The 17,050-nt window shown below is 38.7% G+C and overlaps 1 protein-coding gene across 3 annotated transcripts in view; it reads right to left on the bottom strand.

Moving 5' to 3' along the window:
• The window catches only part of LOC121873236 (histone-lysine N-methyltransferase, H3 lysine-79 specific-like), a 50,706-nt gene that overhangs the window by 30,910 nt on the left and 2,746 nt on the right, over positions 1 to 17,050 (bottom strand). The window contains exons 2-4 of one of the 3 annotated variants that reach the window (XM_042376618.1): positions 16,076 to 16,182; positions 3,862 to 3,903; positions 2,717 to 2,743 (exon numbers count right to left, since the gene is read on the bottom strand). In XM_042376618.1, the coding sequence (XP_042232552.1) occupies positions 2,717 to 2,743; positions 3,862 to 3,903; positions 16,076 to 16,168 (162 nt within the window). In that variant the 5' untranslated portion in view covers positions 16,169 to 16,182. The remainder of the gene's footprint in view (positions 1 to 2,716; positions 2,744 to 3,861; positions 3,904 to 16,075; positions 16,183 to 17,050) is intronic. The other 2 variants (XM_042376628.1, XM_042376639.1) reach the window with 2 other exon arrangements.

Raw genomic sequence — 17,050 nt, 5'->3', positions numbered from 1 at the left:
AACTTGTTCCATCTCCCTTCCCCTCCTTTCTTTTGATGTGTCCCTATCCCCTGGTTTGTCCCCCACAAAAGAGATAGATAAATGGACAGACAGATAGACAGAGTTTAATTACAAGATATGGGTAGAACGTTAAGTATTTATAGAAGGTTCAGAATTTCAAACACAAAAAAGTACCCAGTGAGTCACCAACCCTCTGAGGAAACAAGTAGAAAAAAGGGGATAAAAAGATAAGCATAGTAACACAGAGAGGAAGGTTAGGTGTGTTGGGAGAGCTTGAGTCTTTGTGATGCATGGTAGTTAGTCATTATTATTGTGTGCGTGAATTACTGGGAGTGAAAGCTCAGGCCAAACAACTACTTCAGAGAGATATTAATGTAATGGTGCCTTATGGTGTGTAGTGATGAGACCAAAGAGGAGGAAAATATGGTTGACAGGAAGTGAGAGTTAAGAAGGTTGGGACCTGCCGAGAGAATGAATAGAGAGAAATGTTGTGAGTGTGAACTGTAGGAATGGAATCAGAGATAGAATTGTGTGAGACCAAGATGGGGATGAATGGTGGGGACAACATGGCCAGGGAGGGAAATTACTGTCAACATCTTTCAATATTATTTCAAGTTTGACAAACAATATGTGAGATCACAATAAGCCAGCCAGCTGTCAGCAACGTTGTTTTAATTATTCTAAACAAGGATAAAACGTAAAAACCAAAGCATTAATGAGTCCCTATTCGCCTACATTTAGGTTATTTTAAACAGCAGTTGCTGCACCTCAAGTCACTGGCCATTTGTTTAAAATCATGAGAAAGTAAATCAAATGCAATTTCTCCTAGAGATATGTAAGTGGTTCAGCAGTGTTCAACTACCTAGAATTTTTATAAAACTCCTAACCTAACCTAACCTATACAGTACATCAATTTAAATTCCTATACTGTACACTAATATATGCCATCACTTAACAGTCTTCCTAACAAACAACCCAAAAGAATGTTTAGCCTGGTTAAAAATTACTAACTTTAACATCTACATCCACTTCCTTAATTATGACACACACAGCTACTACTACTACAGAATCCCTAATACGACATCTTATCTATTCTTATAGATTATACTGTATGGGCTGCTCTAGTCTATTACTTGCCATTTCTCTTTCAATAATTTTTTCCCCTTCCTTTAATGTCTATAATTCCTGAATTTTTTTTTTTTTGCCAATTTTCCACTGTTCATCATCAAGCATTCCTCTTCTCATTACTTAACCTCTTTATTTTCCTACATCCTCTTATGTACACCTGAAGCTTCACCACCTCTTTCTGTCACAGTCAAACTCATGAGTAATTAATAGTCTTTAAACTTTACCATTTCTGCAAAACCAAATACATATAACCTCTATTAAGAATCATGTAAGTCAAAATATATATCTAATGAGGTTCATGAGACAAATGAATTTATGTCTGACATTTTAAATATGTACTGCAAGACAGAATACTGTATGTCAGCCATGGTAAATTATAAAAAAATAAATAAATAAATAAAATGACACACACAAAGGCTTGGGCAAAAAATTTCCAAAATTATCTAAAATTTGCAATTCAACAAAAGCCACTGTTTATTTACATCCTAAATATGCAGATCTGTTTTGAGACCTTGAGTGAGTTGTAATATTTACATCTCCATCAATCACCTCTCACTCCACAACACCGTTTATTAACCACGTGATCGGTGTTTAAGTCAGCTGTGTCTAGTTTCTTCTTTGTTGTACATTAAGTGTTTAGACTACGGTGCCGAGTCATATTCACTCTCCTTTATTGAATTTTAATACAGTGCATCCTTATTGTACTATAGCCAGTACAGTATTTCTATAAACCGTGAGGGCATCTCCAGCCAACACCATTACCAGAGCACATCGTACCATAAGCTATGCTCATGGCCGATACCAACTTCCAACGGCACAATGTAGCAGCAGTACCATAATATTGTTAGCCAACTAAAACACTGTACTCTACTAACACAACCACAACTGTAGTACTGTATTTACACGAAAAACACGACAATAATTCACTGGCTAATTAGCATGTTGATGAAAGATTAGTGATGCACGTGCAACACAATCTATTTAATTAGGTGGTCCTTTTATTGTAATGGGCTAAATACTGTACAGGAATTCTGACAGGGCCTGAAAAAAATTTTGCTGCCTGGCATCCATTTTTTTAATGGTTTGAATGCACAGTGGGAAAAAATGCAAAAATCATGCCAAAAGCCTCTTTTTACAATCTTCCTTTTTCCCACTCCTCTCTCCTCCTCCTCTTTCTTCTTTCTTCCTCCTCCTTCTTCTCATCAATATTTGGTTACTTTCCTCATGGTCAACATACCAGAATACTGTACAGTATACTGGTACTGGATATTTTCAGGCCCTGTTATATGACCCTTCAAGTTTGTCAAAGATCTTTACATCACCTCAAAATAAGTTTTATTAAAACTTTCGCCACATGATGAACATACGCTATAGAGGTGTCAAGACTTACTACACGTTACTTGGGCTGTCAGTCATCCTGGATGCTCAACATGTTGGTTAAATTATCCACAAAAGAGAATCAATGCAGTAAACTGTAATGTGGTTCATGTATTATTAAAACACTCCAAGCTGCTGATTATTAAGCCATGCCATCATGCAAATATTTACCTGGTATACAAGTCAGTATACGTTTGCCAAACTTACTTACCAGTTTCTCGTCCCCATTTTTTGCAGACTGTAAGAATATAAAGCACAGCATGGCTTGATAAGTTGGATAGAACAGATGAATTCAACAAGGAAAAGCTTAATAGCTATTGCAAAATGTATATAATAAAACACTTAAAAGTATACTGTATTCATATCTACATTTAAAGTTCATTCTGGATTCTCAACGCAAAGATCCATATTGCACTGAAAAGGGACAGTAAAGGAATAAAAAAACATGCACATGACTATTGACAATAATTGCAGCAAACAATAGACAAATATCTTGACATTGTGTGAACAAATCAATAGAGTAATAATAATAATTGGTCCCTCACAGTCCGGGATCAGTGCAACATGAACAATCACTACGACTATTTCTAGTATAACCACTATATGAACCTATGTTAGTGTAACAAGAAGGCTTATCATCACTCTCCCAGATGGTAAATACACCTTCATGAACTCCAACATACAGCTCACAGTCTGTGGTCACACCGGTAAAGCTGTAGGTTGTGTGGGTGTGGGCTGAACCTGAGACATACAAGTCAACCTTGAGCCCTCAACCTCCTTCAGTTGGACGTGCTTTACTTGTGACTGGTTGTTGAGCAGCTACCAGCAGCCATAGCCAAGCAGCTGCCAGGGGCACCGAGACACTGACTCCTCCTCTGTCGCGTAGCTTCGCCACTGTGTGTTTGCCACAAAGTAGTGAAGATCCAAAACAGAGAATAGCTGTGACTCATTAAGTCATGACTATTACCTTTTTGATTTACAAACTGCTCTCAGTGGTGAAATACCAAACAAATCGGCACATCACCACTGAACTGCAGGTCAAGAAAACAGTGGCTAGAGAATGGAGACTATAGGGATACAGTTGCCCCATGATGGTGGCTGCTGGTCCCGGCCTTCGTGGCCTCTACTCTGTAGCTCACAACTACACCCTCACCGCTTCTCCACCACACACATCACACAGAAGTCCCAAGTCCTCACTTACATTCCTTCCAACATCTGATCCTTGCTACATGTCCTTTCACATACTATTTGTTTTTTATTATTGTATCTCTGTTGTGTAGAGACATCAGGTAACAGGGAGTAGTTGTGAACAACAAAGGAGAAGCCGAGGTAACCTTAAACTCCTCACAAACTTACCCTCAGTTTGGGGTTCTTAAGTCTTTGGAAATAGCGCTCCAACTGAAACAAGGAAAAAGAATGGAGACCAATCATTATATACCAATTCATAATATTAAAATAAAAAAATTTAATTTTGAATTTTGAGAGGGCTGAAAGCAGAGTGGCTTCCAGGTTTTGGCATCAGGCAGAGGGACTGGATCATCTGGTACCCAAAAACACAATTTGCCCATGACTGGCTAAATCTTTTACTGAACTCAAACTTAATACTGTACAGTAGAGGTTATGTTAATAATTAAAATAAAAAACTCTTTAAATCTGTGGTAAAAAGATATGATTTCTTAACATTAACTTTTCTCTCCACGGGAGGAGTAATTGACCTGTTCACTACAGCTGCACCCAATTCTGGCATCCCTATCTCTCTCTCTCTCTCTCATTACAATTATAAGTTCATTATATATTCTTGTAAGGTGAGTCATGCAGTCACATCAGTAAATTAGCTCACTATTTTTTCTCCTCCATACACAATTTTTTTTTTTCAGCTGCAATTTTTTCACCTGGGAAAAAAAAATACTGTACCAGTACAACTGTATTTGTATATTAAAAAACTGAAAAGAAAAAATGGAACTTAATTTGCCAATGTGGTTACAAAAACTAACATGTCAAGAAGCAACCAATTAACTTCACCATACAGAACAGTAACAAAAGAAAGGATGCCACAAGTGGGCACAACTACATCAACTGGTCACTACTGTACAGTACACCCCAGAATTAACCAAACACCAGATATGTACAGAAATACAAGTACTGTGTATAAATCAAGAGAGGATATGAGGTAAGATCCGAGCCACCTCACCTGTGTCAACCAAAACATGAAGAGTAAACAAAGCTTCCCCCAGAGCGGCCCAAACTGTCTCTCACATTCGTTCTTGCACACAGGTGTTTGAGAAATGCTCCGAGGCTAAAAATTTAAATCCCTTTTTTTTTTAATTTTGCAGAGACTGGTGAGAAATTATTGAACTATTCCAAGAAATCCATGACAAGTTAATATTATATATGCCCAGTTAACTATAAAAAAATTTAAATATGACTACAATTTCTTCTAAATATATTATAACTATGATATTACCAAGAGCAACAATGAAAACAAAAACAAAATATTAATCAAGTTGTATATGATCTCTCAAGTTCCAAATTTGATCCCCAAAGTTAATTATAAATTACTGTACTGTATACTGAATTCAATTACTACGTTATGGGGTCACGTCACAGTTTCATATCTGGTGCAATGCTGTACTATATATCTTGAGCCTGTGTGTGTGTGTATACAGCAAAAATCAACAGTGTGGCTATTGAAAAAAAAAAATCCCTGCCGTTTTGTAAGCAGTAAATCCTCATGGCGACCCCCTAAGCAACGCACAGTACATGAAGCCACCAGCGCGGGTAAGATATCTCAGGACAATACCTCACCAACTCTGATGAACTTGTGTAGCTACACTCTTTAGTTGTCACATTAAAGTTCTACCATTTTACATGACACCAGAGATTTTTTTGTTGTTTTTACCTCATATATGCAGTACATCTGTATTAATTTCTCCTCCATGCATGCACACACACACACAACATTGCACCAAATAAGAACCCATGACAAGATTCCATAACACAAAAGAACATCATTTCTTTTCCTTTTAATGTGATTATAAACTTTATTACAATAATTTACAGGATAAATATAGGAATCTGATATCTTCTGAACAACCTTAAACCTAATAAGTATTGAGATGGGTTATGAGTCACCTCGGAACATTGAGTGTACGAGGAAGAGCAATTGTTAAATTGTCTGGGGTGGGTAAGGAAGGGCAGGAGGTTCATAATGGTGACATTGTGAAGGTCTAGGAGAGGATAATACTTTGCTTAAGGCTAAAAAACAAAAACAGTAGTACAGTAGGTTCTTGTCTGTATCAGTAAACTGTTATAGTCACTGGTAAAATTTTAATACAGTACTATGCAACACTTTGAGCGGAGAGAGTGAACGTCACAAAGAAAATTCCAGCGATTATTTAATTAATAGATATTAAATGATTTGCCGACCATAAAATTGCTGTATTGACATGTAAGATAAATGAAAGTTATGGAAGAGCGAAGGAATGATGAGAGGTGATGGACTTGAAGCACGAGTCATTAGTACATTATGGTGAGCTACAACATGATCTGGTGCAGAGACTAAGTAAGTACATTACAGTGTGTGCTGGTACTGGCATGGAATGCAAGTGATAAATTGGTACTAATAATAAATAAATCAGTACAATACTATAAGGAAAGACACTGAGGTAGCAGGTCATTTATAACAAGACAGCAACCAAACTATGCAGGAAGTAACCCTATTTAAGCTCCAACACAAACACACTAAACAGAAGTAATAAATGATAAAAGAAAGAATAAAGCCTCAACCAGTGGCTAAGGATTCCCTACTTCATCCCCCATATTTGCAAAAATGGAATGCAAGGAACATGAAACTTCAACTGATGACGAACACTGTTACTACAGGTAACTTCAACTGATGACGAACACTGTTACTACAGGTAACTTCAACTGATGACGAACACTGTTACTACAGGTAACTTCAACTGATGACGAACACTGTTACTACAGGTAACTTCAACTGATGACGAACACTGTTACTACAGGTAACTTCAACTGATGACGAACACTGTTACTACAGGTAACTTCAACTGATGACGAACACTGTTACTACAGGTAACTTCAACTGATGACGAACTCCATTCAAGGGTTAATACCATAATCATATAACAGATCAAAATTATGGTACTGTATCTCTGAAATATACCATACTGTACCACAAAACTAAAATGTATACTGCACTGTGTTGTAACTTCACTGATGTGACATTTAGCCAGAGAAGACAAGAAGACCGACCAAATAACCAGAACCTTTAACCACTAGACCTAAAATAGTGGCTTGAGGATATTAGTACGTAGTGAATCAGGCGGTCCATATATCTCTAGATTTCCGCCACTCTCATAATAGTGAGAAAGAGCCGGTTAGAGCAAAGAACAAAACAAAGGAGCAACAACTTTCGTGTTCTCCATGTTGGAAGTTACCAACAAATTGCTACAAAAGTTAAAACTTCGTCGATATCAAATAATTTGGGTCTTTTACAACACTAACAAATGTGAGTGAAATCAGAGAGCCATAATCTGTCTTTCTGGGATCAAGCAAAATGTAAACTGTCTTTCTGGGATTAAGCCAAATGTAAAGCAATTTGTAAAATAACCCACAGAACAAAGTCTGGTGTAAAAAAATACAGTTGGTGTAGTCAAAGTCATGAGGTCAGGTCAAAGGCACAGTACCAAGCCGTCGGTAACCTTCCCGAGTCAAAACAGTCTCCACCCCCTCTCCCACACCTAATATTATATCACAAGAACCAATGCTCCCCTTTCTCACTTCCCCAATTTATTCATCCCATTTTCCTCCTTCCATTTCTTGCCAACTCCCCATCCCTTCTCACCTCAAGTTGTCTGTCCATAGGGCAGCCATGAACAGATGAGCATCAAAATATACTAACACTTTTTAAGACACAAAAGTTTACCACTTCTAAATGTATGGTATAGCTCCCATCTTCTGGCACATTTCTGCTTTACACTTCTGAATCACTACTCTTTACCTTTGAGCCTCACCTACAGTACAGTAAGAAGATGCACTGCCTTACTCTCATGAGGAAAGTAAACAAATAATGTAATGTAGACAAAGCTATGAGCTCAGTCAAGTCTTAACAAGTGTATATGATGCTCATGCTTACAAGGTTTTAAATCTCTTTAAGCATCTGATGGTTCTATTGGCTATCCTTAGTCAAACTGCCCCACTGTTTTCTGCACTGTCTATATATAGAAATTGCTTACCAGCACAGTCTAAATACACTGTATACCTGTGGTCTCTAAACCTGAATTATCTGAATATCCTGTACAGTACATGCTGGACCAATTATAAATTTGTTTGGCAACTTTAATTAATATATACTGTATTATTATTACTATTACCTTTCCACCCAGCAACAAGAAGCACACTATGTCACCTGGCCAATATTAGATGAGGTAATAATAAAGAAAATAAACTAACAAAACAAAAAATATCTGTGCAAGTTCACCTCAAATTGTATGTACAAAAAATTATTCATAGTGGAGGGGAAAGAATCACTTTGTATATAATGTTGCAAGGGCCATGCAAGTTCAAGATGTGTCCATGTATGTATGTATGTATATGTATGTATATATGTATATACTGTATATGTGTACTATGTATGTACTGTATGCATATATGTGTGTTTATAACTTAGCCATTTCCTGTCACTATGTTTACTTATCACGACCCCCCCAATATCCTGTCCTCTGCTCCTCTCACCAGAATGAGAATTAAGTTAAGCTATTAGATACTGTACATGGATGGATGCTTCTCTTTCCTCACACTTACACATACTCTAAATACACTTTGTAAGGAAGTCTTAAATATTGGTTTGTAGTCACAATGGATATCATAACCACTTGGTGGCCCTTTTGGGAACTTTATATATTTATACATTAATTTAAATACTTTTTTTAATACTGGTGGTTTGTTATAGAAAATTGTCTTAGCTAATTTCAGCTTGAATTAACAACCGAATATCCACGACTTGCCTAAAATTTCTTACAAAATCGCAGTAGATCCTGTAGAGTACCATCTACATTGAGCAACAACTCAACTTCAAGTTATTTTGGTCAAGGCTTACAGTGGCTGAGTCGATACAGCACTCTCCTTCTATCCTTAGTGTTGTTGGTTCAATCTTATGTCACCCCTAGTTTACCCAGCTGTGAATAGATACCCCCCCCACACACACACACACACACACACGTAACGCAACACCAAGTTTTCTGCGGAGACTGGACCCAAACATACAGTCACTACCCATATGCAAGACTAGCATCTGCAAAGTGTGGGATTTACGGTAGGTATCTGGCATGAAGAAGCAATTTTTACAAAGGTGTATAGTATATATTGTAATACAGGGTATTGTATTATGTGTACATGTGTTGTATGTGTGTGTATGTGTACATGTGTTGTATGTGTGTGTATGTGTATTGTGTGTGTGTTGTATGTGTGTGTATGTGTATTGTACAAGTGTGTGTGGAGAGCGAGGAGGGTGGGAGAGTATAAAGGTAGGTACTGTACAGTATAACAGTCAGACACAGTGAAGTAACATAAACTAAGTCACTTTTGGGGGTGGGGGGTTGTTGAAGGACAAACACACACACACTAGAGGTGAGGTCATCCAAATAACATTACACAAAGTCTACTGGTTAAGGCATCATGATCGTCTCCTTTCCAATTCCAAAATAAAAAAATAAATAAAAATAATAAGCATGAAAATTTAGAGCAGCACCAAATAAGAAAATAATGGGAATACATAAGTAGTAGTTTCATAGAATTCAAGTTACTTTACTGAGTTAATTCGTTATAACGGTCTTCTTTTCAGTTTCAAATAAAGCAACACTTTAATCGGCAACTCAAAAGAGGCCACCGCCGTCGTAAGGGCACAAGCATCACTGTGCCTGAAATCAAGTTAACACCACAGTAAGTTTCAACAAGGTTTTCTCAGTCACAAAGTGTGTTAAATGACCCAACACCTGTTGTGAGTGAACCCGAGGCTGGGCCGTCAGGGGGCCGTAAACGTCCATGCAGATCTCACACATGGAAGAGTAATGTTGCTAAAAGGCTTTGTAATGAAGCAATGCAGGCAGGCCCCCCATGTGCCCATGGGTGTTTCATGAAAGTCGCCCTTTTCTCGATTTTTTTTTTAAATGTCACTTGTGCCCTTACCACTGCAGTGGCCTCAAATATAATAATACAAAAAACAAAAGAATGTTATAGGCAAAATAAGTTTAATTTTAAATTACTTATTTCTTATTGTGTCAGCGTGAAGATCTATAGATACACAAACCTCCATCGCCAATGAGGATCCTTCAACTTTTTTCATGCATTTCAATTTAATATACTGTACTACTAATGGTCTCTTAAAATAACCTTATACTGTATGCATATACTGTAATTAAAGCAGGAATAAATAAATTTACTTCCAATATATTTATACTGTATCCACTGTACTGTAGGGCATGCTTACTGTATGTCAAGTACTGCACTTAAATTATCATAACTATTATATACTTATACAAATACATGCAGGGTGTTTATATACTCCCTCGTGTTTGTGTTGATCCGAGTCTCTCTCTCTCTCGGCGAATGACATGTCCAAAACATAGAGACTGTACTGTACTGGGGTCATCATATTCTACCCATAACTTTATTCTTCTCCATGACTGATATACTGTAGTTTAGATTTGCTCGTGACATTATAAAAAGTGCATCAAGAACATTGATGGTGCATTCTTTACAACTGTGTCGGTAAGTCTTGGGAAACATGACAGATGACATGGAAAAGTTAAAGTTATGTGTAACTTGCTCAAGGGACTGTCAACGTAAATGTCAAGGGATTCTGGAAACACACTGTTGATCAGAGTACTGTGTATCTTATTAAATACTCAGGCACTTGAAGTTTGGCAATTTATAAATAAAATGATTCTGTGACGACTCTGTACTGAGGATGGAGACAAAAGTGGTGCAACCTGTGATCCATGACAGTGCTCAAAACTCTTTAGTTCAACATAAATGATGTCTGATATTGGTGTGTCACAAAGGCCAGATGACACAAAAGGACAATTAGAATTAGAAAATAGACAAACAGTCTGAACAGTAAAGCCTTTTATCACATTACAGTGATATGAGAACACCTAAGACTTGATAGCAATGTTAATCTCAACCTTGTGATTCTCTACAATACTTATTTCAACACTTTCAGATCAACACATTCATTTTCTCTTTGTCTCACTATTCAATGTATCTTATCTTAAACCACTTTGTTCAAACACAATCTCAGACGTGGGTTTAATCATCTGGCTTAAAGTGATGACCATCAAGAATGAAGGACAAGACATAACACATTGTATACTGTATACATACAGTGCTGTATGTGTAATCTCTACTGAGGGTCCTGAGAAAACTAGAAAATGAAAAACTATGGTTATTTTGTCTGACCTTCAGCTGACTAAGATAAACCAATTATCAATGGTACATAATTATTCTACCTTAAGGGACAGGACTGGAACGCTCATGTACAAAGGGTAACTGGATGAGAGGTGCACTCACTGGAGGGAGAATTATGATCAAACACATTCAATGGATATTTTATAGTGTCTGTATATTTTAGTAAGGGATTAAAGGTACATTTTATAAGGTGACTAAGTCCCTACACCAGCTGGCTCTCAGTACCCTGCATGAGTGTCACACAGCAAGTTCCTTCTTCCCATTTTTTGTAAAACTGGCCAATTAAGATTTGAAATGGGACATAACTGTTTTGTATCACTGTACAGTAAGTCCAAAACTCCACCATACATATGATACAGTGAGTGAAGTGACAGTTACTTGTCCTAAACTTCACACATGAGAGGCTTAATAGTTGGAGTTCCCTGAACCCTGCAGTTGAGTGAGCAACTTTTACTATACAGTATAGTGTTGGCAAATTTCTGATCACTGTAAGAATTACCTGGAACAATCCCACACCATCCCTGTTACCTACATTTCATATTTATAAAACCAATGTACCATACTGTACCTGTATATTAATACTGTACAGTACTAAAGAATGCACTGCCAAATTTTTTTATGTTAGGTGTATACTGTAGGGGAGGTCACATAATGGGCCATCAATACTTTTGAATAAACAAACTTAACTAGACAGAATATATGTCGTCATTCTCACAGGAATACAGTAAAGTACAATACAGTACTGTATTAAGTCATGATAGACCAAAACAGAAATTCAATACTGTACAATTTATAAGAAAGTCTTTGTATACACACCAATGTGATCATGACTCATCAAAAGCCAAAATTATTTTCCAAAGTGTTTTCCCTTAAAAAACTCTTTTTTGGGGGGAAATTATTAATAATTTCAAACCAATTTCAGTCTTTGTCACCCACCCGAAAACTCCTCGATCAATCACAACTGGACTGATCACAACAAGGACAAAAACAAAAAATGTCATCGCTCTTGTACCAAGTCTGCTTATCAGCCGTACCTATAATGGTAAATTTATCATCTATGGTAATAATCTTGTATACCAATGGAAGCAAACTAATGGTTGAAGACTTGCACAAGAGTGAACACTAGGAAGAGCATCTTGACACAATTGCTCAGATTCATTCTAATTATCTTATCCCCCCCCTCCCTTCTCACATGTGTATTAGTACACTTAAATATCCAACAGTTAGATGAGCGGAACTGTGCAACGACAACACATAAACAAAACAATTTCTATTACCGTACACTTGTTAAACACAACTACTGGTGCACACACAAACATATTCAATGTGTCAACTTCTCAACTACAGATCCTTTAAACTATGAATATAACAAGGAGTCCAAAGCATGCATGCATACTTAACCCAATTAATATTTACTTTGATTTATAGTCAAAAGAATAAATTACACTTCTGTCAATGACCAAACACTATGTAAGGTACAGTCAACCCTCGCTTTACGCGGTCCCACATTCCGCGTTTCCACGTTAACGCGGTGCCCTGCCAGAAACTAACGTGCTCACATTACGTGGTGCATGAACCCCATTATGCGGAGAGTGTCCGGCGCGACGCTATTTTTAGATTCGCCCCACCCGCCTGCCTGCCTGTGCTCTCGCCTCTCCCTCCTCCTCCTCCCTCCGCCTGGGCAAGCCGCGCGGTAAGGTTGCGCAGTGTGTGTGTCTTTGTTGCGTTATCACTGACGTCATATGACGTATTGGACTGTGATTGGCCATGCATCCCTACCCCCCTCTGCTGCTAGCTGTAATTGGCTTAAAGTATTATGACGTGTCCACCCGGGGGAGGGAGGGAGGGAGGAAAGACGATGCGTGACCTGCCGCGCCAGTTTCATCCCTCCACGCCAGACCGTGCAAACGTGTATCCATTGTTCTGTAAAATGGCTTCCGCCGGACCACCGCCCCCAGAGAGAAACCTTTCCTTACCTGGACCCAGCGGCACTAAGCCAAAGAAGACACGACGTTCTTTAAGCTACGAGGTGAAGTACAAGATCATCCAAGAGTTGGAGAAAGGAACAAGGCAGGTTGATTTGGCGCGCCAGCATGGTGTGAATGAATCTACGATTCGAACAATAAAGAAGGATGCAGCCAAGATAAAGGAGCACATGAAGATCACAAAGTCTACAGGTGCTTCTATGATCAAGTATTTTCACAACCAGGTGCTTCTCAAGACAGAAAAATTACTTGTGAGGTACTTGGTGCGTCAGGCGCGACGGAACATGGCGGTCGACACGCGCTCTGTTAAGGAGTACGCACGTGAACTGTACATCGCAGTGGCACGAAAGATGGGAATTACAGAGCCCAAACCCTTTAATGCTTCCTCTGGGTGGTTACAGAGGTTTAAGATCAGGAACAAGATCACCAATATCAACATTGGTGGTGAAGAAGCGAGTGCTGACCGTGCTGCGGCTAGGGAATTTCCTCCGTTTTTACGTGAGATTATGGAGGAAGGACAGTACAGTGACGACCAGGTGTTTAACATGGACGAATCTGGTCTTTTCTGGAAAAAGCTACCTCCCAAGTCCTTCGTTGTAAAGAATGCCAGCAAGATTCGGGGCCGGAAGATGCAGAAGGAACGCATCACCGTCCTGTTTACCACCAATGCCTCCGGTACCAGTAAGCTCAAGTTATCGGTGATCCACACAGCACGCAAGCCGCACACCTACAAAACCATGGACATGACCAAGCTAAATGTCCACTGGCTGACCGCACGTAAGGCGTGGATGTTCTCTACACTGTCCCTCTCCTGGTTTGATGACTGTTTTGTTCCCGATGTAAAGAAATTCTGTGAGCAACAGAATGTGCCATTCAAGATTTTGTTGCTGCTGGACAACGCACCAGGACACTCGCCCCTACTGTTAGATCGTCACCCCAACGTAAAAGTGGTCTTCCTTCCTCCCAACACTACGTCTATATTACAGCCCATGGACCAAGAGTTAATCTGTAATGTAAAAGCTGCATTCTCTACGAAAAAATTCAAACTCCTGAACGACTACACCAACACCAGGGAAGAGTTGCGTAACCTGAGTGACACCACCACCGATAGCAAGAGCGAAGAAGATGAGGATCAACAGTTGGCACAGCAAAAAATACTGTTCAAACAATTCTGGAGAGTATTTAACATCAAGAAAGCTGTGGACTTCTTGGTGGAGTCATGGGATCAGCTGTCTATTGCTACAATTCGTCACGCATGGAGACATGTGTTGCATGGAATACCAGGTGAGAGGAGGAGTCAATCTGTGACTGGTGAGGTTCAGACTGTTGCAGTAGCAGTGGACCTTGCCAGAGAAGCTGCGCAGACTGTTACAGTTCCAGGCTTCTCCGAGACCACCAACGACGACATCATGGAGGTGATAATGGAAACTGATGTGACTACCGAGGAGATGGTACATGATGATGATGACGTCAGTGAAGAGGCAAGTGGTGCGTCATCCCAAGAAGAACAACACTTATCCCATAGTAATGTTAGGGGTGCCATCGAGTGTATCGAGAAAGCCAAGCTCCTCCTTTCCGACGACCCTGACGCAAACAGGTATGAAATCTTCACTACCCAGCTGTTGCAGACTATGGAGCCCTACATCAAGGTGTATCACGACAACATCAACACCAACCGTCAACAAAGCATAATAGATTTCTTCGCCCGCAACCCACCACAGCCAGCTCAAGCCAGTGATAGTGACAGTGAAGATGACTTTGAGGGATTTGTCAGGGAAGCCCTGACAACTGTAAGTGACAGTGATGGTGATGCACCTAGTGATGGTGATGCACCTAGTAATGGTGATTCACCTGAGGGCCAGTAGCCTGCCCTCTGCCTCGGAACCAGCCTCCATCCCCGTACGCCGACCCATCTCTTCTACTAATGTAAGTGTTCCACCTAACTTTTAGTTTTCCTAACCTAACCTTTATTTTTCCTATGTTAACCTTTATTTTTCCTAACCTAACCTCTTCTATATTACTTGTTTTTCATACCATCATAAAGTTAAGATAAAATTTTTACTACAACATAGTTGTGTGTCGTCAAAAAGTGGAGTTTGGGGGTCGGCCCGGACTCTATTTCAATTAATCCCATATGTTATGTTATTCACTTTACGCGTTCCTCACTTTCCGCGGGACCCTGCGGGTTACATTAACCGCGTAAAGTGAGGGTTGACTGTATATACTGTACTGGCTCTATCACCTTCACATTTTCTACTCAGCTAATGTATATGGCAATTATTAAAATATTTAAAGACTTTCCCTAGAACTTTTATCAGTTAAGAATTCAGAAAGTAGCACGTGAGAAAAATTTCCCCAAATCAAAGACAAACTAAAGGCAAAAACAATTACTAGTTTAAAGGTAATTTATTAATATACACTCACACGTCTACAAGAGTTGTTTAGGTGTAGAGTAAACAATTAAACAGCACCAAATACTCCCACTGCCTCCATTTATGACCAAGATCATCAACACTCGACAACGTTTACACCACACGATGAGTAATCCACTATTGTTAAACGCTTACCTCGTGACTTAGTCATGGCTCTTCTTCCTAGAATTTCGATCGACAAACAACTGACTGCTATTCATAAGTGAGAAGCATTGTGTAGCAGCTAACTAATAGATAAGCCTCTGAGTAAAATATGACAGAAGTAATAAGTGAATTCAAAAGACAGATAAGGATTAGTGCCAGGTCTTGGGGGCGGGTGAGATATTAAGGTTCTAGGGATGTGAGTACCTAGGGCATGATGGGTAGAGAGGACAGGCAAGAATGGGATGAGGACAAAGAAATGGGGGATGAAGGTGATGGGAGGGGCAGAGGAAAGGTAGCAAGAATAGACAAGAGATGGGGATGATGGGTTAAGTAGAAGAATCAGTGAATGGAGAAGAGGACAGAGATGGCAGGGATGATGGGAGTATAGGAAGGGCAGACAACAGGAAGAGGATTGGGGGGGGAGGAGGATGAAGAGGAGGTCTTTAGACATTACTTATCTGCTCTGAGATAATGTGGCATGGACTAAATTTCCAAGCACAAATTTTCTAGGCGGGCATTTACCTTGGTACGATCAATTATGTGCAGGAAGTACGACACGGGTTTCCCTGTCCACGATACTGACCCCTTGAGTGGGGACAGTTCCGACACGTGCATGATGGTGCCAATATCTGTTTAGAGGAAGGAGATAAAACTAAATTAGCATAAAATGTAATTGACCCTCTTTGCATTTATCTCTCTCTCATCTTCTATCTTACTCTCCATTACAGGTATATATAAAAAAAATTGCATTAATTTATGTGTTGAGATCTGCAAGAGAATTATATAAATTCACTCACAATAAAATACAGAATGTCAAATAAAGAGCAAGAAATGTTAATCATGAGTGAATAATCCATAAAACATAACATACCACAATAGCGATGAACTAATAGGTAAGAGTGTATACATTTATATATACTGTACAGTATAAAATTTCCCTTATGAGTAGTATTACCTGAATATTAATAAATAGCTCTATTGTAAATAGTGTATATACCGTTACAGTATATTTTACAAAAATTTTAGAAACAAATTCTACACCGTATACTTGATCGTACAGTACAGTAATTACAACCAAAATGCCAGTTTTGAGAAGATTAATAACTGTAACATGAAGATACAGTCAAAATATTTTACTAACAAAAGAGAAAACTTGAGAATGGTATTATATATTTATAAAGCTAATCTTTCCACCTTTGATATTTTGTGAATAGAGATGACTATACTATACAGGTGCAGTACTCAAATAATGACGGAATGTGTTCTCCAATATTGCAGTGCAAGGTGAATCGTCTTTTCGCGAATCATTAATTACCATTAAAATAAAGCAATACTAATGAGATGCGTTCCCAAGTGTGACCTTTTCATATCTTTGGTGTGGTTTTTACCCTCTTTTCCCCCCAAAACAATCCAGTTAATGAAAATTGCAAACTATATTCTTTAAATACTGTTTCTGAATGCACCTTATACAATATAAATGAATAATAATATGGTCAC

This window comes from Homarus americanus, unplaced genomic scaffold (genome assembly GCF_018991925.1).
Source record: "Homarus americanus isolate GMGI-L3 unplaced genomic scaffold, GMGI_Hamer_2.0 scaffold55640, whole genome shotgun sequence".
Classification (NCBI taxonomy): Eukaryota; Metazoa; Arthropoda; class Malacostraca; order Decapoda; family Nephropidae; genus Homarus; species Homarus americanus.
This window is presented reverse-complemented; position numbering and strand designations above follow the sequence as displayed.